Source organism: Sus scrofa, chromosome 14 (assembly GCF_054392235.1).
Source record: "Sus scrofa isolate SSC_HxYL_T2T_F1_AM1 chromosome 14, Sscrofa_HxYL_maternal_Yorkshire_Landrace_v2.0, whole genome shotgun sequence".
Classification (NCBI taxonomy): domain Eukaryota; kingdom Metazoa; phylum Chordata; class Mammalia; order Artiodactyla; family Suidae; genus Sus; species Sus scrofa.
Genome location: NC_139396.1, coordinates 127,045,191 through 127,070,455, shown reverse-complemented (window position 1 = coordinate 127,070,455; position 25,265 = coordinate 127,045,191). Strand labels below are relative to the sequence as shown.

Here is a 25,265-nt window from a genome sequence, read left to right as displayed (position 1 = left end):
TTAGCACCTTTTTTTTTTTTTAACATTTTGCTGTCTTAAAATTGGTTTTGCTAGAGTAACACTTTTTATATTCATGTTATATATAGAGAGAGTTGTCCTGCAAAGCTCAGTTTACACAGATGGTGCTAACTCAGCTTTGCTACATGCCTCATGTTTTCACATGCATACCATCTTGTTTGGCTTCCTTGTAAATAATTGCATAACTTTTTTTGTTATGTTGTTTATTTATTGTTGTACATGTTCTCCACTTTGTACCTTGAAGGTTTTCATCTTCTATGTGGAGTCATAACACGTCCTTGGATTTGCACAGTCCTCGCCATTCTTTGCAAGTTTGCTCGATGTTCTCACACTTGACCATCACAACATGCTTAAGGCAGATGTTGTTTTTCCCCAATAGATGAAGACTCTGTGATTTAGAGAGATCTGTCTTCTTTCAGATAAACTTGATAATCCCAGCCATGCTCACGACCCAAGGTTGTAGGCAGAGGGAAAAGAGAGATTGCATGTGAGAAAGTTTGCAAATTGTCTGCCTTTATGTTATTGGCACAACTTGTTTGTTTTTAAAAATCCATGTCAGGAGTTTCCCTTGTGGCTCAGCAGGTTAAGAACTCGATTAGTATCCACGAGGATTCGGGTTCAATCCCTGGCTTCATTCAGTGAATTAAGGATCTGGTGTTGCCGCAGCTGCAGCATAAGTCACAGACACAGCTTGGATCTGGCATTGCCATGAGCTGTGGTGCAGGTCGAAGATGTGGCTCGGATCCTGCATTGCTGTGGCTGTGGTGTAGTCTGGCAGCTGAAGCTACAATTCGACCCCTAGCCTAGAAACTTCCATATGCTGCAGGTGCAGCTCTAAGAAGCAAAAAAAAAAGGAAAAGAAAAAAAAATTAAATTTATCTCATTATCTTATTATCAGACTTTGCACGAATATTAAATAGTCCTTAGGTTTGTAAGGAAGTTGGCATATTTGGTAATACTTCATTCTTTCATTCATTTGTTCAAACCAATCAAAGACCATTTATGTGGTAGTACTCCAAGGTAGAGCCAGGTGTTTAGAGAGTCAGAATAAAACATGTTTGAATCCTTCCCCACTTACCAAAGAAATATATAATGTAATCACAGAGATAAGCAGCTATGTAAAGTTCAAAAATTAAAATACAAAGTTACAACCTATGGAAGTCCAGAAAGCAAAGGAGCCACAAAGAGGTGAAGAAGATGGCAAACTACATGTGTATAGACCTTGCTCAATTGTTTATTAATGGGCATCTGCTCCCCGATATTCCATATTTATCTTTTTCCCTTAGTTTTAAGCATAGAGTTGGAAAGGGTGATAGAGGAGATCTGGTCAACCTCTCATCCACGGAGGAATAGACTCAACAATATACTGAGGAGCAGGCTGAAGTCTTGGCCTTAGCAGTTCCTCTGTCCCCAGTGCAATCCATCCCATTGTTTGACATCACTGATTCATAGAAAGATCTTCTTTACATTGAGTGAACCAAAGCTGGCCTTGTAGTTCTCAACAGTGGTCCTTCCCCTGCTTTTTTCCAGCATCCGTGGCACATGGAAGTTCCCAGGCCGGGAATTGAACCTGTGCCACAGCAGTGACCCAAACCACTGCAGTGACAGCACCTGATCCTTAACCTACTGTACCACAAGAGAACTCCCCCTTCACCTGCTTTGGGAAGCAAGTCTATCCTTCCTCATAAGGAAGTCATGCAGATGGCTGGAGGCCACTCTCACATTTCCGCATCTTCACCCTCAATCTCCCTTTGACTCTGCTATTTCCTTGCATTACTCTCCTTGTTGGAGAGCAGTTTTGCTGAGACCAGGCGGCAGAAATACAGAGCATGGTGGATACTCACCAGAAACAGAATGTCAGGAATGGAGACTTCATGTTGCTTGTGAATATGGTCATAACCGTAGGCAGGCAGTTTATTGTTATATGTATACATTTTAAATGTCCTGTGTTTTTAATAGCATCTGCCAGATTTATACTAACTACCTGAGGCTAAATGACCTTTTGGGGGAACAAATGAAGTTAATCTGATATATGTCATTTAAATGACTTTACAAAAACAATATAGTCTTTACCCCAGTTAGCAATGACGTGTTTACTATGCCAATTAAAACTTGCAAAAAATGTGAAGATCAACTTCTTCTTATTCTTTCACTTAAATAGCATCATCTTTTTGTAAGAATAACATATTTACCTGAACTACTCCCCAGATGTTGTTTATTTAATATTTTAAAGCTTATTCCTTATTGGGAACTATGGGAAATCTCACAAGTGTTTAAAATTTGCACTAATACAACTAACTCACGAAAAGGAGGAAAACAGTCTCACCCAGCTAACTAATAACTAATATCTATTTCAACAGATTGAGTGTTAAAAGCCTCAAACCTAATGATGATGTTATCTCTCAGCGAATACAGGAGAAACAGAGGTGGGCTTTGTTCCGACATTTGGACCTTGTTATCTGAACCTTTATGGAAGTCCCAGAGAATACACGGGATTCCCAGACCCCTACGATGAGCTAAACACAGGAAAGGTTAGTTCTTCAGTTAAGGTTTGTTTTTAATGAGCACTGATGAATGTGCTTCCTTCTTCTAATGGTTATAATTAAGTCTCATATTTAGGGAACACCCTGCCCCCAGCAACTCACCAGATGGTTGATCAAGGGTTGAAGCATAGATGCCTCATGCTCTTCAAGCCTGAGAATGCAGGGATAGGAAAGGCGCCTGGAGATGATCCAGTGCAGCAGTGGCCAGTGCATCACACGGCCATTCCCCCGTCCCAGACTTGGGGCAGATGTCAGTAACCAGTGTTGGCTCTTTCTGAAAAGCAAATGTGCTGCCTGAGTATTCTGTTCAACACCATGTTCTAGGAATTTGCCACATGATCAGAGGTGACATGCTTGATACTACTATCCCTGATCTGGTCCAGCCTCTTCATTTTATAGATGAGGACCTGGAGGCCCACATTCTGCCTATTAGCTCTCAGAGCCCACGGAAGGGACTAAGATAGAGAGAAAGCCCTGGGGGCAGGGGTCGGGTGGAGGTGGAGGGCAGGCTGTGGAAGTGGAAACCTTCCCTTCCTCTCTGGAGGGTTCTGTTGCCAACAGCGCTGGGTATGGTGGGAGGAGTATCCGCTATTAACACCCACACTCAGCCACACCCAGAACATCTTCCTCTTTTATTTCCTGGCTACCCTGGGACTTGCCCTGGTTGCCGACATGACAACCTCCCTATTCTGAGAAGAAGAGAAAAGGAGTCAAGTTAATGCAGATAAAGGCAGAGCTGAAGTATGATGAGGGAGACTTTGAGCCCCTTCCATTCCCACCCCAGCTCCCCCTTCTAAATCTACAGCGTAGCTTGAAAGCCTCTGACCATAGTCAGGGCTGAGAGCCCTTTCAGCCCTGGCTACCCAGCTCTCTTTGGAATCCTTTCTGAGGGCCTTGGCTCTTAGAAACCAAAGACCAGCTGAGAAAGTTCATCGTAGGAAGGAGAAACTTTAAGTTGTAACTGGATTAGCTTTACTACAAAGGCAGAGTATTTTTTTTTTTTTTTTTGCTGTTATTCAGGCCTAGAGGAATAATCCTGTGCTGTTGCTTTTCAGGGGGAAGGAGTTGCCTACAGAGGCAGAATCTTTGTTGAATTAAGCACTTTGCTCGAAAAGACACCACCAGATAAAAAGCTTGAGCCCATTTCAAATGATGACCTGCTGGTTGTGGAGGTAAATGTTGGAATGTGGATGCTTGCTATGGAAAGGGTGTTGCAGAGGGTTGGTGGTGGATCGGCTAGTACCGGAGCAAGCAGGCCTGAAGGGGCATCCTGGGATTGAGGGCTTGGTCAGCTGTGGCAGAGGTGGAGAGAGACCAGAGTTACAGCTGGTTTCCCTCAATAGCCTCTCGATCTGCCTACAACAGCCCTATGGGGGTGATGAGATTTGCTTCACCTTTGAAATGTTAATACCTGAGGGAAAACCTGTAAGAGCAGTGATAGCCTGAAACTGAATGGCCTGTTTGCTACCTGGGCTTGGGTGTACGGTGGGGGTACAAGAGCCGTTCCAAATGGTCTAGCAGCCATCAGTAGTCACTTTCATCTTCAGAATAACTACCATAGGGAGTTCCCATCGTGGTTCAGCAGAAACGAATCTGACTAGTATCCATGAGGACGCAGGTTCAAACCCTGGCCTCAATCAGTGGGTTAAGGATCTGTCGTTGCTGTGAGCTGTGGTGTAGATCGCAGACGTGGCTCAGATCTGGCATATGGCTGTGGCATAGGCTGGCAGCTACTGCTCTGATTCGACCCCTAGCCTGGGAACCTCCATATGCCTCAGGTGTGGCCCTAGAAAGACAAAAACAAACAAACAAAACCCCTGCTCTATCTCAGGCTTCCCAACGTGTGGAGACATGTTTATATTAATGCCGACATCACAGCAGCTCTGAGCCCAACCCTCCTTGAAGACAAGAAGTCTTCCAGGTCTGCCTCCCCAACAATTTTTTTTTCTTAAATCAGCTCTTTCCCCACTATGGAGACAACGTATGCATAACATCCATGATCCATATGATGTATTTTTTCCCAGTAAATTCAAATGTCAGTGTAATTAATTCAAGGCGATAAATACAAAAAGGAGAGGATTCTTATCATGAAACAGGTAAATGCCAAATTTTTCCTTGTCAGTTAGTTGACATCAGCAGTACTGAAGTGTTAGCATGGGTGATGGCTAGCCCAGTATTAAATTAACTCTGTTGTTCACTGAATCATGTCCAGCATATCCTATACCATTATTATGGTTGTTACTGTTTTTGATAAATCATGCTACTTGAATTTCTTTTTACTTTTTAACTCAAAAAAATGGATATATACTTTGCTGTACAGCAGAAATTGGCACAACATTGTAAATCAACTATACTTTAATACAAAATGTAAGAAAAATGGTATATAATTGACATATAGCATTGTGTAAGTTTGAGGTGTGCATCGTGTTGATGGGATACGTTTGTACATTGCAATAGCTAGCTGTAGCCTTCCTAACACCTCCATCATGTCACCGTATTATCATTTCTTTTTTGGGGGTGAGAACTTTTAGGATCTAGTCTCTTAGCAACTCGCAAGTATGTCATATGGTATTACTGATTGCAGGGCTGTGCCTTAGATCTCAAGAACCGATTCACCTTCTAACTGCAAGTTTGTGCCCTTTGATCAACATCTCCTCACTTCCCCCAGCCCCTAGTAACCACCCTTCTGCTCTCTGCTTCTGTGGATTCAGGTTTTTTAGATTCCACATGTATGTGATATACAGTATGTATCTTTTTTAGTCTGACTCATTTCATTTAGCCTGATGCCCTCAAAGTCCATCAGTGTTGTTGCAGATAGAGGATTACCTTCTCTCTTGTGGCGGAATAATAGTCCATTGTATCTGTATACCACCTCTTCCTCAACTATTTCTAAGAATCTTGGGTTAATGCTTACATGTTCCAGAAATCTGAATTGCCTGCCGAGCAGCCAGCTCACCAATGCCCCCTGCCCAGGACCTCTCCTAGCTGGGTTCCACTCCCTGCCCACAACTCCCTCAGGCTGCTGCCCTCCCCTTTACCCTGCATTCCAAGCAGGGGATAGGCCCTTCATTACATCAGAAACCAAATAGCGACTTTAAAAATGCTCTTACTTCCAGGTCTAGGATAGGAATCAGGAAATGCAGTCAAATGAATTAAGTTGAAGTGGCTGCCAAGAGTGACTCTTCTCAGAGCCCTAGGGCTCAGATCAGCTTTCTGGGTTTCCCTCCAGGCTACTTCCTTGTGGCAGGACTCAGCGCTTCCTTTGCCCCAAACTTCAGTCCCACCTTTGCACATTGTCACCTCAAAAGTCAACATTCATGGAGTTCCCACTGTAGCACAGTGGGTTAGTGATCCAGCATTGTCTCTGTCATGTTGCTGGTTCGATCCCCAGCCTGCAGCAGTGGATTAAGGATCTGGCATTGCTACAGCTGTGGCAGAGGTTGCAGCTGTGGCTCAGATTCGATCCCTGGCCTGGGAACTTCCATATGTCATGGATGCAGTCTGCATTTAACTGCCATGAGTTCCCAACCAACCACAGGCTCTGCTTCCATCTAGTAGTATCATGTCTGCCTATGATAAGATCTGCCCCTTTCAGGATGACTCATCAGGAGAACATCCACTGCCTGTAGAGGAAAATCTCCCTTCTCCCCCAGAGCCCCAGGACCTTGCCCGTGGACTCCTAACAATACAGTGCATTAATCCAAAGCAGTATATTCTAGATTCTTCAATCTTGGCATATTTGGAACATCAGTAGTCCAGCTCTTCATGAGCTGCACAAGTTCAATCCAGTTCCTGCATCTTCCCAGTAAGGGGAGAAGGTTGGCTGCACATTTTTTCCTGAGCTTGTCTCCGTCTCCACCCCTCAGCCTCAGAAAGGAACACTGACATCACCACGAGAGCAAGCCACAGGGCATCAGGCTAACTTCACTCAGGGAAAGAAACATTTCTCCCCCAAATTAGCAAAGATTATAACATAGCCCCACCTAACAGTTTATGTCACCAAATAGAACAGCTGAATTCAGGTGTTTTTGTTAGGGGTCGAATCCGAGCTGTAGCAGCTGGCCACAGCCACAGCAACACCAGATCCACGCTGCATCTGCGACCTCCGCCACAGCTCACAGCAGTGCCAGATCCTAAACCCACTGAGTGAGGCCAGGGGATTAAACCTTCGTCCTCAAGGATACCAGTGAGCCACGATGGGAACTCCGAATTCAGGTTATTTAAATTGCAAAAGACCCACGCTTGGTATTTGCTTTACAGTAACACTAAAGATCTACCTAAGGAATTTTCCGAAAGCAAAGCAATGGTCTACCTCAAATGTGAATTCACATCTCTGCCTCCGGAATCAGAAATTACAGCTTATAAGTCACAATTTTTCCAGTTTTTCTGCATGAATGTATCCAATAAAAAATCTTAGGGCATTTTTTTTGCTGACTCAACCTCTTAAACAAGTGGATATAAAGGCCAGGTGATTACAATAACTCATTAAGAGATAACTCTTCAAGAAATTACCAAGTTGTTCCCCATCACCCTATTCCTCATCCTTCTCCCATCCCCACTGATAGACAGATACGTAAATAATACCATTTTGTTATTTATACCATAATATCCATGGCACTATAATGCCCTTCATGGATTTCACATTAATGGTGTTGATTACCCTTGAGTTATCTCAAGGTTTTGCAGGTGTGGTGAGGAATGATTTTGCTGAGGTGAGAATCAGATGTGCAGAGAGGCAGGTGTGTGAATGCCAGCACATGCACCCAGCCAACCACTGGTTCTGCTTGTGAATGAGAATGAGGCTTTGGGCTCTCCATTCCTGAACTGGTACAGCAACTCTTAAGTAGGGTGGAAAGGAATCCCTCAGTATCTTTCATTACTTTGTTACAGTTCATGGGGGAAATGATAGAATATTGTTATGTTTTTGAATTTTAGGGTTTGCTATGATCTCAAGGCCACATTCCTTGCAAATGATGAGTCTTTCATAATATAGTAGGAAAGATCTCAAGTTGCTGGACTTATCCTGGCTTCTCAAACCTTACTTCTACAGAATAGGTTATAAAATCAAGAAGAATTTCTCAGAGTTCCCATTGTGGTGAAGCAGGAACAAACGAATCTGATCCATGAGGATTTGGGTTTGATCCCTGGCCTTGCTCAGTGGGTTAAGGATCTGGTGTTGCCGGTGAGCTGTGGTGTAGGTTATAGTGGTGGCTCAGATCTGGCATTGCTGTGGCTGTGGTATAGGCCAGCAGCTGTAGCTCCGATTCAACCCCTAGCTTGGGAACTTGCATATATATGCCTTGGGTGCAGCCCTGAAAAGCAAAAAAAAAAAAAGGAAGAAGGAGAATCTCTATAAGCAAATTCCATGGGTTCAAGCTCTGGGAACATGCAATGTAAACTCATTTTGTTTTGTTTTTCACTTGTGTAAAGAGAGACAGAGCCAAAAGCAACAGGTTCATCCAGTTAGAAAGGTCTTGGCCTGAGTCTTTCTCTCCAGCCCACAACTCCATCACCTCTGAAGTCCAGGAGTCATAATAGATCTTAAGGACAAGTTAAGAAAAGGGAAAAAGAGGAGATGGTATGTGGAAAAAACGAAACAACCAATATACTCTTTATTGCCAGGATCATGCAAGAGAATGTGTAAAAACCACCAAAGGCTCCGTGGAAACAGATGGGTGCTTCTGGACTTGCATAGTTATAGGTTGGTTCTTGAAGATGTCATTTGGAACTTGGGGTTAGGCAGAAATGCTGTTATGGGTTCTCAGCAGTTATAATGCTTCCTTGTTCCTTCATCAGAACACAATTTAAGTCCATGACCCTTCTTTTTGTTCTTAATTATAATGGAGAGGAGAGGGGTTAGGGAAAGGAAGAAGCCCAACAAAATATAAAGGAAGGAAAAGCCCTCTAGTAACTAGAATGCAAAACCAAATCAGTTTTTAGTTTTCTTTACTCCAAATAATTCAATGCATACAGGCGTAGAAGCTTATGCAGGTAGTTAAAATAAAAGCAAAATACAGAAACAGAGGACCAACCATATATACTGCCCATAGTATCTCTCAACAATATGAACGTGCTTTTTTTTTTTTTTTTTTTGTCTTTTTACCTTTTCTAGCGCCCCATCCGCAGCACATGGAGGTTCCCAGGCTGGGGTCTAATCAGAGCTGTAGCCGCCGGCCTACGCCGAAGCCACAGCAACGCAGGACCCGAGCTGCATCTCTGACCTACACCACAGCTCACGGCAACACCGGATCTTTAACCCATTGAGTGAGGCCAGGGATGGAACCCGCAACCTCATGGTTCCTAGTCAGGTTCGTTAACCACTGAGCCATGACAGGAACTCCTGAAAGAGCTTTTTATAAACTGAAATACAAAACTGAATTAGTTTTCTTAGCTCTAAATAATTAGAATGCCTTCTGTCATAAGTTTAATAAAAACAGAAATGAACTGTATAAACACAAACCCCAAGTTGCTGGGATTCCAAGGATATACCTGTAATTCAAGCAACCAAGAGCCCAGGAAGGGTGTTAGATGAGCAGATTTGCTCATCATGAGAGTGGTCAACCTAGAAAGCGATCAGACCCCTGTCTGACTTACAAAGATCTCATGACCCGGTCATGTGCAAGTTATGAACCTTTCCAGTAGAGTTGAAGAGGCTTCAACTAAAGAGCAACTTAGTTCCTGTGATATAATAGAATATAGAGATCTGTCTCCACCTTCGTTGCTGACACAGAGCTCCTAAAACCCTTGTAATTTTCTAAGTGATAAGAGTACTCGTGAGCATCTTTTGTTCTAATATTTGGTCTTTGACCCTAGTTGCTGACACAGAGTTCCTAAATCCCTTGGGATTTCCTGGATGCTAATGATCTCTGGAGACAGCAGTGAGAGATGGCTTGAAGCCAGATCTAATTCTCTGCTCAGGAATTGAACCTGGGCATCTTGGGTGAAAATCAGGAGTCCTAGCCACTAGACCTACTAAAGGCTAAAAGCAGAATTGCCCTGATTCTTGCCCCTGTTGAAAGCAAGAATGTTTCAAGGAGGTAAAGACTGTAAAGGCAGGTACAAAGTTTATCATTAGAGGCACAGGGCAACATGTGGGAGAGCACACAGAGGAGCCGTTTGTTATTTAAGATAAAACCCACACAGTAATACACACCCAAACGAGGACAGCCATGCAGACATCCTCCTGAGTGAGGAATGCACCAGAGAGGGGATTCCAATCACTTATATTGGACAGCTCTTCTGAGTCTTTGTTTTCCTTTGATCAATTATCTCATTTTATTTCTTATATCTGACTGGACCCAGGACCCTCTCTGATATTCGTTCACGTCTTTTGGCCCAGATGGATTCCAGAGCAAAGGGTTATGGGCCAGTATCAGGACTTATTGTGGCCTCGAGCCCCCTCTCTTTTTGACCCCCAGGAGTCTTTTCTGCACATGTGTAGTCAAGGGGAGGTCTCCTTGACTGCAAGAATGATTGATATGGTCATCTTATCTTTTTACTCCAGCAGAGCCCAGCTCCTGCCATTAACTTTCTCCTTGACGTGTCAAAGAGAAGCAAGGCCAAATTTACTCAGCTTAACAAGTCCCAGATGTTCTCAGCCTGGGGGCCCATCTACCTCCAACCTCAAAAAGAAAGTCTTTTGTTCTAATGATGTGGCTTGATGGGCTCTTGAATGGGACCTGGTCACCAAGTCATGGTTGGAAGCTCCATTCAGAGTTCCATGGCTCAGCGGTTAATGAGCCTGACTAGCGTCCATGAGGATGGGTTCGATCCCTGGCCTCGCTCAGTGGGTTAAGGATCTGGCATTGCCGTGACCTGTGATGTAGGTTGCAAATGTGGCTTGGATCCCGAGTTGCTAGTTTCTGTGGTGTAGGCTGGCGGCTACAGCTCTGATTGGACCCCTAGCCTGGGAACCTTCATATGCCAAGGGTGTGGCCCTAAAAAGACAGAGAAAAAAAAAAAGAAGAAGCTCTATTCTCCAAAAAATATTAATCATTAGTCATACCTACCTATGATCAAGCCTTCATAAAATCCCCCAAAGTAAGGTGTTTGGGGAGCTTCCAGGTCAGTGAACTCCTGGAAGTGCTGGGAAAGTGGGATGTGCAGAGAGGGCATGAGACCTCTGTGCCCCTTCCCAGGTACCTTGCCTTATGTATTTTTTCCATCTGGATGCTCATCTGTATCCTCTATCATATTCTTTTATAATTAACCCTTAAACAGTAAGTGAACTCTTTTCCTGAGTTTCATGAGCTGCTCTAGCAAATTAACATGAGGAAGGGATTGTGGCAACTTTCAGTTTTTAGCCGATGTTTCAAAAGCACAGGTGAAGAGGGGTGGTTTGTGGGACTGAGCGCTTACCCTGTGGGATCTGATACTATATACAGGTGGGTAGTATCAGAATTGAGTTAAATTGTAGGATACTCAGCTGGTATTGCAGAATCCCTCGATATGGGAAAATTCCCCATGTATCTGGTGTCGAAGTGTTGGCAGTGTGACCGCAGTGTGAGAGTCAGAGGCACGCAGGTAGATGAGTGAGTTTTTTCCTGCTCAGTCATCAAAGATCCCAGAGTTCCCCCATGTCCCCAGAGCAGATCCCGAGCTGCTGCTCCAGGTGGGCCTGGTCACGAGACCCTGTGAAAGAGGTAGCAGGGTTCAGCCTGGATGCTTCCCCGAGGAATCACGCTGGTAGAAGAGCAGCTGTTGCAACCCTAGCGTTAGCTCTCCCGTTGGTCTGGCGCACGTGAAGTGCTCAATAAATACTGCCTGAAATGGCACATCGGGATTCATTCGGCAGCTCCTTCAGACCCGAGGTGGCCGTGGAAGCAGCAGGACACGTCTTGGGATGGAGAAGAGTGTTGGTTTTTCCATCTCGGTGCAGAAAGAATTCAAGGAGAGGCAAAGTGCTGGGTAAGCAAAGAGTTTATTAGCGTAGGAAGCTTGTAAGAAGTATGAGCAGGCAGGCAATGGAGTCCTGTGCCCAGAAGTTAGTGAGCTACAGTTTTATAATCAAAAGAAAAGTGGGGAGGGGGAAAAGACTACTTTCTTCCTCAGTCTGAGTAGATGTCAAACTTCCATCATCAGCTCCTCCTCCATGTCAGGTAGGGGAGTTTTCTTCCCCTCAGGGTCAAACTGGGACTGGCATGGCACAATGGAAATGAGCAAAAGTGGGATAACATATACTAAAATAGGGTAAATCATCTCGGGTTTCAGCATAATGTCACCTTTACCTACATTTTTGTTTTTAGTGTGCACAGAGAAGCATGTCCTAGGAATCATTAACTTACTGACCTCACTTGGCTGGATGTGGGTCTCATTTTACCATGGTTTTACTGTTTGGGGCCAAGTCTCCTACTTCTGTTGCATGGTTTTGTTTTTTGTGTTTTGTTGTGTTTTTGTCTGAGAATTTTGTTTTTTTAAATTTGAAGTATAGTTTACATATTTTGTTGTTAAGCAAGCCTGCTTTCCTGAGTGATTATTAATGTACAGGGGTCTCTCATACTGCTGCTGAAACTCAGCCTGTGTCCATCAGTGCTGAACAGACACGCGGAGACAGAATTTTGGGCAAAGAAAAAAAAAAACAGCTTTATTGCTTTGCCAGGTAAAGGAGGCCCCAGCAGGCTAATGCTCTAAAGACTGTGCCCTCCCTTGGGAAAGAATAGGAGGTGGTCTTACAGTTTGGGAATGGAAAATAGGGCTACAGATAGGGATCAGGGTAGATGTAGGCTTTCACTCTTCCTCAGAGCTGGTGTTCAGTGGCTCAGGGATTGGTTCTAGTGGTCCTTCTTTCTGGAATGAAGGCAGTTAACAAGTCATCGAGTAGTCAGCATCTTCATTTGTTGGGGCTGGGGGGAGGGTGTTCAGTTTTGTAGAAGAGCTCAAAGATACTGTTACAAATATTCTGTGAAAAGGAACCAGGACCCTGCCCTGAGGTTGCCCTGTTTCCTGACTGTTCCTCCCTTGTCTCTGCATCCCTCCTTTCCTGGATCAGTGACTGTTTGAACCTACTCTTTGGAACTCAGGGAAGGTCCTGGAGGCTGAATGAGGCCCATTTCCTAATAAAACAAGAAATTTGCCTGGGAGCCCCACTGGGCCCTGCTCAGTTTCCATACTTGTTTGTATTTACAATTCTCTCATAGAATTAATTATTTTATCACCTACTTTGGCCCTTTTCTCTGTCCCAGTCAGCAAGCTGGGCAGTTTTTTTTGGCACAGTCTCCTTGTTACTGACCTTTAATGTCCCATGTCTCCTGGACCGACAGCAACTTTTAAGAACTGTTACTTGCTACCTCATATCAGTATTTTGCTTGACAAACCTCACCCAAATAGACTTTTTTTTTTTAATGGCCATGTTTCAGCATATGGAAGTTCTTGGGCCAGGGATTGAATCCCAGCCACAACTGCAACCTATGCACTTTAACGCACTGTACCAGGCCAGGGATAAAACCTGCACTTCCACAGCAACCTGGGCCACTGCAGTTGGATTCTTAACTCATTGCACCACAGCAGGAACCCCCAAATATACATCTGAAACTACCCTCTACCACCTCCATCTACAATGTGCACTGGTCATTGATAATTAGAAAGAGAGCCCCAAGGCCTTGCAGAGTTTATGGTAACATCCATCAGTGTTATATAATTTATATTCTTCAATTTGCCCTATTGTAGGCAGTTTTGCCCCAAAGTTACTAAGGAAGGGCCAGGAACAAAAGCTGAAGCTGCCAACTTCTCTAAATTGCATTGATCTTACTTCTCTCTGCCTCTTTGTGCCCTGAGGGTGCAGGGGAAGTGGGAAAGGGCTGGGGAAAGGGTGGAATGCTCAGCATCACCATTACTCCAGGACCCTGGGGCTCTGGAACCAGTGAGTAGATGGTGTGTGTGTGTGGTGGGGGCACCCTGTATGGACTTTGACCTGCAAAGTGTTCCCAGGAGCTGCTCCGCTGTGCTTGTCTTGCTTACAGTGTGAACTCATTCTCTTAGGAGTTGTGGCCAGAAACCCCAATTATTGTCTGAGAGCTCAGACCCTCCAGGTTGAGGGTCCTGTTAGGGCTTTTGAAGGGGACAGTGAGTTTTGCATGAGAAAATCCAGAGAGATCTGATGGAATGCTGGCCATGTGGAGGTGGGCAGAGCCAGCCTTGCCAGAGGTGGCATCCCTACCTCTCTGCCATGCCTCCCTACCTACCTTCTTCTCTGCAGTGACAGGTGGCTTGTCTTAAACACTGATCATTTTATTCTGGGCCCTGACTTAGGCCCGAAATTATGTTTCATAATTTTGGTCTTTGCCTTTTCTGTCACCCTAGATGTTTTACAAAGAAGAACTTGGGCTATATATAAAAGATCTGACTAATACAAATGACTTCCTACTTTGTAATTTTCATGCACCAGTTTAAACCAAACCCAGACTTTGCTCAGAATTTCTGAACCATGAATATTTTAGGAGGCTTATTGCGGGTAGTTCAGGGGACTCCTGACAAGTTACAGAAGTCCCCCAAGTCCCACTCTACCAAAGTGGTCTCAGGTCGGGAAGTTTTTAAATTCAAAATACCCAGGCAGAATCTCTGCAACACGGGGCCCAGATAGAGGTATATGTTAAAGCTCTTCACGTGATTCACTGTGCTTCTAAGGTTGTGAACCAATGTTCAAAAAAGACTGAGACTCAGAGGGGTTTCTGATGAAGCATATGGGAGGTTTCAGTTGTACCATGTCAAAAATTTCTTTAACCCAAATGGAGATTTTGTAATAGTGGGATGACCCAGTGTTCTTTTTTTTAAAATTTATTTGTATTGGCGTATAGTTGATTTACACTGTTGTATGAGTTCCAGGTATACAGCAAAGTGAATAAGCCACACATGTAAATATATCCATTCTTTTTTCCATATAGGTTATTACTAACTATTGAGTAGACTTTCCTATGCTATACAGTAGGTTCTCATTAATCATGTATTATATACAGTAGTGTGTATGTGTTATTCCCACCCTCCCAATTCTTCCCCCCTCAACAGTTTTGCTTATGGTAACCTTAAGATTGGTTTTAAAATTTGTGAGTTTGTTTCTGTTTTATAAATTCTTTGGTATCATTTTTACTAGATTCCACACATAAGTGATAAGATATTTGTCTTTTCTGTCTTTACTCAGTATGATAATCTCTAGGTCCATCCATGTTGTTGCAAATGGCATTATTTTATTCTTTTTTGTGTCTGAATAATATTTTATTGTGTATATGTAACACATCTTCTTTATCCATTTATCTATCAATGGACATTTAGGTTGCTTCTCTATCTTGGCTATTGTAAATAGTGCTGCAGTGAACATAGGGCTGCATGACCCAGTTTCTTTAAGACAGCAAACTACAGTCACTGTCAGGTGTTCTTCAAATGTCCTCAAGAAGTTAAAAATAGAATTAGCATATGATCCACCAATTCACTGCTGGGTGTATACTCCAAAGAATTGAAAGGAGAGATGCAAATAGATATTTGTATACCCATGTTCATAGCAGCATTATTCACAATAGCTGAAAGGGGGAAGCAAGCATGAATCCATTGATAGATGAATGGTATATATACAGTGTTTAATTAATTAAGCAAGGAAGCCAGTAGACTGAGGTGGCTCTAATGCTTTAAACCAAAACCTAGGCCTGGCAGTGTCTCAAGATTAAGAAATAAAAACTGAAAGACAACAAATTACAAATAGCCAGCTGGGATTTCCCAAATAATGCACCCATGTAAGCTATAGCCAATCAGATAATCTCCTTGACTTCCTTCTGCCTCTGCTCTTTATTATTATTTTTTTGGGGGGGGGCACCCCATGGCATATGGAGTTCCTGAGCTGCTGTTTCGACCTATGCTGCAGCTGCAGCAATGCTGGATCCTTTAACCCACTCTACTGGGCTAGGGATTGAACCTGTGTCCTGGCGCTGCAGACCTGCCACCGATCCCATTGTGGCACAGCAGGAACTCTTGCCTCTGCTCTTTAAGAAGCCTTTTCCCCTAGCTCCTGTCTGTGAAACACTCCTAATCACTTCTGGTTTTTTGCTACCCAATTCCAATGTTTGCTCAAATAAACACCTAAAATTTTTAATATGCATCAGTGCAGTATTAGTCAGCCTTTAAAAGGAAGAAACTTCTGACATGCTACACCATGGCTAAACCTTGAGGACATTATGCTAAGTGAAATAAACCAGTTGTGAAAGGACAAATGTTTGATTCTACTTATAAGTTACCCAAGAGTTGTCAAACTCAGAGGCAGAGAGTAGGTGGGAATGGAGAGTTGTGTTTAATGGTTTCAGAGTTGTGGGGTTTTGTTTTTTGAGAGTTAAGTTTTATTTGGGGCAAAATTAGGACTTAAGCCTGGGAGGGAGTATCTCAGGTAGCCCTGAGAAAACCATTCCCAGAGTTTTAATTTTGTAAGGTGGAAAGAGTTCTTGGATGGATGGTGGTGATGGTAGCACAACGATGTGAATATACTTAATGACATGGAATGGCACACTTAAAAATACTTGAGATGGTGAATTGCATTATGTGTATCTTACCACAAATTTTTATTTTTATTTTTTTTGTTTATTTATTTTTGTCTTTCTGTCTTTCCTAGGGCCATATCCATGGCATGTGGAGGTTCCCAGGCTAGGAATCTAATCAGAGCTGTAGCCACCAGCCTATACCAGAGCCACAGCAACGCCAGATCCAAGCCGAGTCTGCGACCTACACCATAGCTCATGGCAATGCCGGATCCTTAACCCACTGATTGAGGCCAGGGATCAAACCTGCAACCTCATGGTTCCTAGTTAGATTCGTTAACCAATGGGCCATGACGGGAACTCCAACTACAAATTTTTAAAAAGGAAGTTTTAAAAAGTTTGAGTACTTCTGTAAGTGAATGCCCACATTCTTGCATCAAACAAGGCAGAAAACCCACCAATATGCCTCAGTTTATCATTCAACAGTACAGTGCAGTTTTATTCAGCCTTCAAAAGGCATTGTCAGAGAAGAAAAAGAAATACAAGGAATCCAAATTGGAAAAGAAATAAAACTGGAGTTCCCATCATGGTGCAGCAGAAACGAATCTGACTAGGAACATGAGGTTGCAGTTTTGATCCCTGGCCTCGCTCAGTGCATTAAGGATCTGGTGTTGTCGTGAGCTGTGGTATAGGTCACAGACCTGGCTCAGATCTGGCGTTGCTGTGGCGTAGGCCAGCAGCTGCAGCTCCAATTAGACCCCTAGCCTGGGAACCTCCACATGCCACAGGGGTGGCCCTAAAACACACAAAAAAAGGGAAATAAAACTGTCACTGTTTGCAGATGCCATAATACTACACATAGAAAACCCTGAAAATGCTACCAGAAAACTACTAGAGACCATATATTAATTCAGTAAAGTTACAGGACATAAAATGAATAAACAGAAATCTCTTGCATTCTTATACACTAACAACAAGAGATCAGAAAGAGATTAAGGAAACAATCCCATTTACCATCACATCAAAAGGAATAAAATACCTAGGAATAAACCTACGTAAAGAGGCAAAAGACCTGTACTCTGAAAACTATAAGATACTGATGAAGGAAATTGAAGATGACAAACAGATGCAAAGATATACTATGTTCTTGGATTGGAAGAATTGTTATGGTTAAAATGACTGTACTATCCAAGGTAATCTACAGATTCAGTGCAATCCCTATTAAATTACCAGTGGCAGTTTTCACAGAACTAGAATAAAAAAATTTTTAATTTGTATGGAAACACAAAAGACCAGAATAGTCAAAGCAAATCTGAGAAAGAAAAATGCAGCTAGAGGAATCAGGCTTCTTGACTTCAGACTATGCTACTAAGTACAGTCCTCAAAACAGTATGGTACTGACACAAAAACAGAAATAGAGATCAGTGGAACAGGATAGAAAGCCCTGAAATAAACCCACATACCTATGGTCAACTAATCTATGACAAAGGAGGCAACAATATACAATGGAGAGAAGACAGTCTCTTCAATAAGTGGTGCTGGGAAAACTGGACAGCTATATGCAAAAGAAAGAAATTAGAACACTCTCTAACACCATACAAAAAATAAACTCAAATGGATTGAAGATCTAAATCTAAGATCAGATAGTATAAATACACACGCACACACATAGGAATATTACTCAGCCATAAATAAGAATAAAATCTTGGCATTTGCAATAACTTGGATGGATTTAGAAGGTATTATGCTAAGTAAAATTAGAGAAAGACAGATACCATATTTTACTTGCCTGAGAGGAATGTCATGAGGGGATGGGTAAAATGGTGAAGGAGATTAAGAGCTACGAATTTCCAGTTACGAAGTAATTGTCACAGAAATATAATGTACAGGAGTTCCCATCATGGCACAGTGGTTGGCGAATCCGACTAGGAACCATGAAGTTGCGGGTTTGGTCCCTGGCCTTGCTCAGTGGGTTGAGGATCTGGCATTGCCATGAGCTGTGGTGTAGGTTGCAGACGCGGCTCGGATCCCATGTTGCTGTGGCTGTGGTGTAGGCCGGCAGCTACAGCTACGATTAGACCCCTAGCTTGGGAACCTCCATGTGCCGCGGGAGTGGCCCTAGAAAAGGCAAAAAAAAGACAAAAAAACAAAAGAAATATAATGTACAGCATAGAGAATGCTGTCAATACTATCATAATAATGTTGTATGGTGATACATGGCACCTAGATTTATGGTGATCATTTTGTAAAGTATAAAAATATCACATCACTAGGTTGTACACCTGGAAGTAATGTAATATTTAAGTTAATGATACTTCAATTTAAAAATTAATAAAATTGAAAGATACAAAATAAATTTTAAAAAGAAAGGAAACTGGTTTCTATTTCGGGAAAGTAAGTTCAAGTAATTTCACTTATTTTAAAATCTGATAGTAAAAGTTTTGTTTTTTTTTTTAATTGAAGTATAGTTGATTTTGCAATGTTGTATTCCTTTCTGGTGTACAACACAGTGATTCAGTTGTATGTATATGTATTATTTTTCATATTCTTTTCCATTATGGTTTTATTACAGACTCTAGTTCTCTATGCCATATAGTAGGATCTTGTTGTTTATTTTATAAATAATTCCAAACTCCTAATTTATCCTTCCCCCTTACTTTCCCCTTTGGTAACCGTAAATTTGTTTTCTATGTCTGTGAGTCTGTTTCTCTTTTGTAAATAAATTTGTTTGTATCATATTTTAGATTCTAGACACAAGTGATATTATATGATATTTGTCTTTCTCTTTCTGAATTACTTGTAGAATAATCTCTAGGTGCATCCATATTGCAGCAAATGGCATTATTTTATTTTTTTGTATGGCTGAGTAATATTTCATTGTGTATACATGTATATCACATCTTTATCCATTCATTTGTTGATAGATATTTAGGTTGCTTCCATGTCTTGGCTATAGTAAATACTGCTGCTGTGAACATTGAGGTGCCTGTATCTTTTCAAATTAGAGTTTTCTATATATGTATGCCCAGGAGTAGGATTGTTGGGTCATATGGCAACTCTATTTTCAGTTTTTGGAGGAACCTCCATACTGTTTTTCATAATGGTTGTACCAATTTACATACCCACCAACAGTGTAGAAAAGTTCCCTTTTCTCTACACCCTCTCTAGCATTTATTATTTGTAGACTTATTAATGATGAAATGATGGCCATTTTGACTGGTGTGAAGCAATACCTTATAGTAGTTTTGATTTGCATTTCTCTAATAATCAGTGAAGTTGAGCATTTTTTCATGTGCCTATTGGCCATTTAGATGTTTTCTTTGGAGAAATGTCTGTTTAGAACCTCTGTCCTTTCTTTTTTTTTTTTTTTTTTTTTGATTGGGTTTGTTGTTGTTGTTATTGAGTTATGTGAACTGTTTACATATTTCGGAAATTAAGCCCTTGTTTGTCACGTTGTTTGCAAATACTTTCTCCCAGTCTGTAGGTTGTCTTTTTGTTTTGTTTATGGTTTCCTTTGCTCTGCAAAAGCTTATAAGTTTGAATAGGTCCTATTTGTTCATTTTTACTTTTATTTTTGTTGCCTTGGGAGACTGACCTAAGAAAACATTGGTACAGTTTATCTCAGAGAACGTTTTACCTATGTTTTCTCCTAGGAGTTTAATGGTGTCATGTCTTATAATTTGTCTTTAAGCCATTTGGGGTTTATTTTTTTGTAGGGTATGTGAGAGTGTTCTAATGTCATCAATTTACACATGGCTGTCCATCTTTCTCAGTGCCACTTGTTGAAGAAACTCTGATAGTAAAAGCCTTAATTGTTATTTCTAATTAGAAAATTAATAAACAATTCAGACTGTTAGAAATGTATAAGTTAGGATAAAGTTAGCCATTCTCTTTCTACCTTCCCCAACATAACTACCATTAACAATTTGATTTATATTCTTCCAGCTTTCTTCATGAATTTGCCAATATTAAAAATATGTTTAACAGGTTCTCTAAAAGAGATACCTTTTTCCCATGTTTGTGCATAGGAATCTGCTTAAGTTTTTTTATGAACTTTCTGTGGACGTAACATGATTTTCTTAACAAGTGCCTATTGTGTTATCTTCATTTTTTCCCTAATTTAATCAACTCTGTAGTGAATGTCCTGGTACTTCTATCTTTGCCCAGTTGTACGAGTGCAAGGGGAACTGCTAGATCCAAGAACATTTTCCACTGGCATTTCACTCAGCACTAAGTATTAGGTTTAGAATTAATGTCTGCTAGAAATCCACATGTCAATAAGAGCAAAAGGATTTTCACTGAGTCTTATGTCTGCTCACACTTTGTAGAAATATCAGCGAAGGCGGAAGTACAGCCTGTCTGCCGTGTTCCATTCGGCCACCATGTTGCAAGATGTTGGTGAGGCCATTCAGTTTGAAGTCAGCATTGGGAACTATGGCAACAAGTTTGACACGACCTGTAAGCCTTTGGCATCAACCACTCAATACAGCCGTGCTATATTTGATGGTAAGACTGACACTGGCCATTCTCTCCTGTACACTTTTTTTTTTTTTGCTGTGCCCACAGCATACAAAAGTTTCTGGGCCAAATATCAAATCTGTGCCACAGGAGTGACAATGCCAGATCCTTAACCTACTGTGCCACGAGGGACCTCCTCTCCTCTGTATGTTTACAGTGGGTACACCACAGGATGAGAAGCTTGCAGCGTATTCTCCCTCTGACAGCCATTATCCCCAGCATATGCTTAGTGGAAAGGAAAAGGTTGAATGGGGAAGAGAGGTGGCTGGAGTTCAGGCACCTTCAAGAGTGGTCAGACCCGGAGTTTTCGTTGTGGCTCAGTGGTTAACGAATCCGACTAGGAATCATGAGGTTGCAGGTTCAATCCCTGGCCTTGCTCAGTGGATTAAGGATCAGGTGTTGCCATAGCTGTGATGTAGGTCACAGATGCGCCTCAGATCTGGCATTGCTGTGGCTGTGGTATAGGCTGGCAGCTATAGCTCCAGTTATACCCCTAGCCTGGAAACCTGTGGGTGTGGCCCTAAAAAGCCAAAAAAATAAAAAAGAAGAAGAAGAAAAGAAAAAAAAGAAGCTTCTGGTCTTCACTCTGTTCTCCAAAACTATGACCTTAGCTGCATAACTTAATTCTAACCCTCAGTTTCTTCATCGTCTCCAGAGCTGCCATGAGGATGAAATAGCTGTATTTGAACAAAGATGGATGAGAAACAGTCCCTATTTTTAAGGAGCTTACATTCTAGTATATAAAATAAGTCATAGTAGAAGGCAGAGTATGAGGATGCCCTAATAAAAATATTGATACGCCGTTGGAGAGTATACAGAAGGGAGAGAGAGAGATTCTGATAAAATGTCCCAACAGTGTTGCCATAACTTTTACTTAATTTTTGTTCAGGTAGTGTTAAAAATATAAAATGTGCTAGAAAATGTTGGCTAATCATTCTTTTTCTTTTGTCTTTTGTCTTTTTAGGGCTGCACCTATGGCACATGTAGGTTCCCAGTCTAGGGGTCTAGTCAGAGCTGTTGCTCCCAGCCTATGCCAGAGCCACAGCAACTCCAGATCTGAGCTGCGTCTGCGACCTACACCACAGCTCACAGCAACACTGGATCCTTAACCCACTGAGCGAGGCCAGGGATCAAACCCATAACCTCATGGTCCCTAGTCGCATTTGTTTCCACTGTGCTGGGACGGGAACTCCTGGCTAGTCATTCTTAATCACTGTAAGACTGTAAGTAATAGCAGACCTCACATATCCAGCTAAGGCTTTCAAAAACAGAAAATTCTTTTTTCTTTCCCACTTCCAACAAAAATAATGATATAGGATAACAGTTTTCAGGGACAAACACATATCATCTAACCTCCCAAGTTCTGTATATTTTCTGCTGTATATGTAGTCAGTGACATTCAGGAGTTCCCATCATGGCTCAGTAGAAAAGAATCTGACTAGCATCCATGAGGGCACAGGTTCGACCCCTGGCCTCGCTCAGTGGGTTAAGGATCTGGCATTTCCATGAGCTGTGGTGTAGGTCGCAGATTCGGTTTCTGAACATTGTTCATTCTGGCATTGTTGTGGCTGTGATATAGAACAATGACTGCGATTCTGATTCAGCCCCTAGCCTGGGAACCTCCATATGCCATGGGTGCCCTAAAAAGACAAAAAAAAAAAAAAAAAAAACCCCAGTGACATTCAGATATGTGGTCCTGAATCTCCAAAAGATCCTGAGATCATTGTGCTAGGTTTACTTGGGTCTTTTAGAGAGATTTTTCAAAGCAAACTAAATGAATAAGAACTTTCCACTTATCCCTCAGTTCCTTCGTTGAATAAAATTAAAGTTCCAAGAGTTCCTGCTGTGGCACAATGGGATCGGCAGCATCCCTGCCCCGCCAGGATGCAGGTTTGATCCTCATCCCAGCATAGTCAGTTAAAGGATCCGGTGTTGCCGCAGCTAGGGTGAAGGTTGCAACTATGGCTCAGATCTGATCCCTGGCCCAGGAACTCCCTATGCCCTGGGGTGGCCAAAAAAATGAAAGAAAAAAAAAATGAACCAGAAAACCTCAAACCATTCTCCAAGCCTATTATTAATCAGCAGTCCAGTTTGCACATCTCTCTTGTTGTTTATTTTAAGTGTCCAGTGTTTACTGACCCTCAATATTCTACCCCAGGGAACTACTATTACTACCTGCCTTGGGCCCACACAAAGCCAGTTGTTACGCTGACCTCATACTGGGAGGATATTAGTCATCGCCTGGATGCCGTGAATACCCTCCTAGTCATGGCAGAACGGCTGGTGAGTTTATCTTTTCTACATTTCCTTTTCACCAGAGTGACTTTTGTACTAGTTAGAATGCAGGTTAGGCCACTGTAGCACAAGAGCTCAACATACAATGGTAAACAAGATGAAAGCGATTTCTTTAGTAGTAGGGGAGGTAGGTAACCAAGGCTGGCATGGTGTTGGGGACCCTGGCTCTCTCCCCCTTGCTGCTCTGCTGTCACTAAGACATTGTCATTGTTTGCATGGGAGAGGCAGCTTCCCATTACAGTGACCCTTCAGCCTGAAGGAAGGGGATGAGAGGAGGAGGAGGAGATGACACAGGTCTTGCCCTTCAAGGGAAAGACCCAGAAATCACACTTGATTTCTACTCATTTTCCACTGGTCAGGGTTCAGTCATACAACCACATCTTAGTACAGGGTGATTGGGAAATGCAGTCTTATGCCTGGGCAGACATTTGTCCAGATACATGATGTCTTACGATGGAAAAGAGAGGACGGATGTTGAAGTAGGGGCACAGCTTATGGTTTTTTCCACAATTTGTATGAGAAGTTTGGTATGGAGAATGGTTCATTCCAATAGACATATGCAGTCCTTGGAGCTTTGCTGTTAAAGCAGTAAAAGTCTCAACTCAGAAGTGGGTGCAGAGGAACTTTCTCGTTGGTAGATTGGGGGGTTCCCTCTGGTGGGAACTTGAATACATGTGGTATCTGTGATTTTCCATCCACTTCACACTGATGAGGAAAACATGGTTGGGATATTTCTAAGTCAAAGATAATGTTATTTCTACCAGGTACCAGATAGACTTTATCAGTATTAGTGGTTTGATTTCTAAATTATAGTAGTATTAATTTTTCTAAGATGCAACCTTTGTTAAGGTTGGACCATGACATGTTGGGGGTCTTAGAATATACTTGATCTGAGATTCTGTGGAAAAATCTAAAAATATTGTTTTATGTTATAAAGACAACATTAAAGGAGAATTGTACATTTAATTAAATGAAGCATAACTGTTGACATGATAAAGCTACAATTGATATGCAATGTGGCTGTGGTATTAATTTCCAACTTCCCATCTCAAGGGAATTGGTGAAAAATTGGTCACAGCTCTTCTAATCATGTTTTGGGTGTCCAGCTTTTTGCATCATTCTTCTCATCTGCCCTCTCCATTGACCAACCTGTCATAATTCCATCCAATCTGAACAGGACGGTGGTTTTTTATGATCAGGCTTTTGTTAATCAGGGTGGGCTCTCCCTCAGCATCTCTGTTGGTAGATATTCAAAGTGAAACACAGTATGTTCTGGGCTTATTTTGTGCTTTCTGTGCCCCAACCTTGGAATCACATTTCCTCAAGGAGCCCTGGTTCCCTTTAGTGGGAATGGAAGGTGAAAAATAAGATCCAAGGAGTTCCCATCATGGCACAGCGGAAACAAATCCGACTAGGAACCATGAGATTGCGGGTTCCATCCCTGGACTCACTCAGTGTGTTAAGGATCCAGTGTTGTCAGGAGCTGTGGTGTAGGTCGAAGACGCAGCTCAGATCCTGCACTTCTGTGGCTGTTGGCAAAGTCCAGCAGCTGTAGGTCCAATTCGACCCCTAGCCTGGCAACTTCCATATGCCACAAGTGCAGCCCTAAAAAGCAACGCCCCCCCCCCCCGAAACAAAAAACAAAAGGAAAAAGCAAAAGAAAACGCCACCAACACAAAAAGAATAAGATCTGGGTATTGAGTGCTCACTACTATTGAGATGTCATTGCTCCAAGGCCTCCTCAGCAAACTTGGCTGAGTTCGCACATGTACATTTATCTCTGTATCTCTCAATATACTAAAAGCAGTGAGTTTATTAGGATAACTCCAATTCCATTCTAATATCACAGGGTTTATTCTAGTCTTCCCTATTTCTCTTTTTACGACTCCCTTCTCCAGCAGTGAGAAACCTGGCTTCTCTTATCCTTGATATGTTTACTCATTTGTTCAATTCTAACATCCACAGGTAGAGGACTGCCAACAACAAACCTAATTAGAATTTGATATGTTTATGGTTCTTTGTTTCTTTCAGACCGAGGGAAAACAGTAAAAACGCTGTGCTCCAAAGTTACTTGGGTTAGTTCAACGTAGTTATGTTATTCATCTGAGATGTAGTTAGCATCACTTATTTCTGTTTTATATTCCATTTTAGGGTTCCTGCCCCCGACTATGTTGCTTTTTATTTACTTTCTGAATACATAAATTTGCCTGGTCTTATAAATTCATAAATTTATCTGAAAAGGTTGTCTCATTACTTAAATATATATATCATTGCATTTTGAAGAAAAATAAATAGTGTTAAGCTGTGGTGAGCATTATTAAATGTAAAGGAAAACACCTTTCATTTTTCTGTTACGTCTTTTTGTATATTTTCTCTTGAAGATAAAAGTTAAATCTTTACCGGCTAAAATGCACAATTACCCATTATTTCCTCCCTTTCC

At 42.0% G+C, this 25,265-nt stretch overlaps 1 protein-coding gene across 9 annotated transcripts in view; it reads left to right on the top strand.

Annotated features, from left to right (window-relative positions):
* Positions 1 to 25,265, top strand: part of MYOF (myoferlin) — a 170,483-nt gene that overhangs the window by 75,665 nt on the left and 69,553 nt on the right. For all 9 annotated transcript variants that reach the window (XR_014826643.1, XR_014826645.1, XR_014826642.1 and 6 more), the window contains 4 exons: positions 2,425 to 2,549; positions 3,617 to 3,733; positions 20,341 to 20,518; positions 22,689 to 22,813. Coding sequence is in view for 5 of the 9 variants with exons in the window: in XM_084994880.1 (XP_084851006.1) it covers positions 2,425 to 2,549; positions 3,617 to 3,733; positions 20,341 to 20,518; positions 22,689 to 22,813 (545 nt within the window). In the remaining 4 variants the exon portion in view is untranslated. The remainder of the gene's footprint in view (positions 1 to 2,424; positions 2,550 to 3,616; positions 3,734 to 20,340; positions 20,519 to 22,688; positions 22,814 to 25,265) is intronic.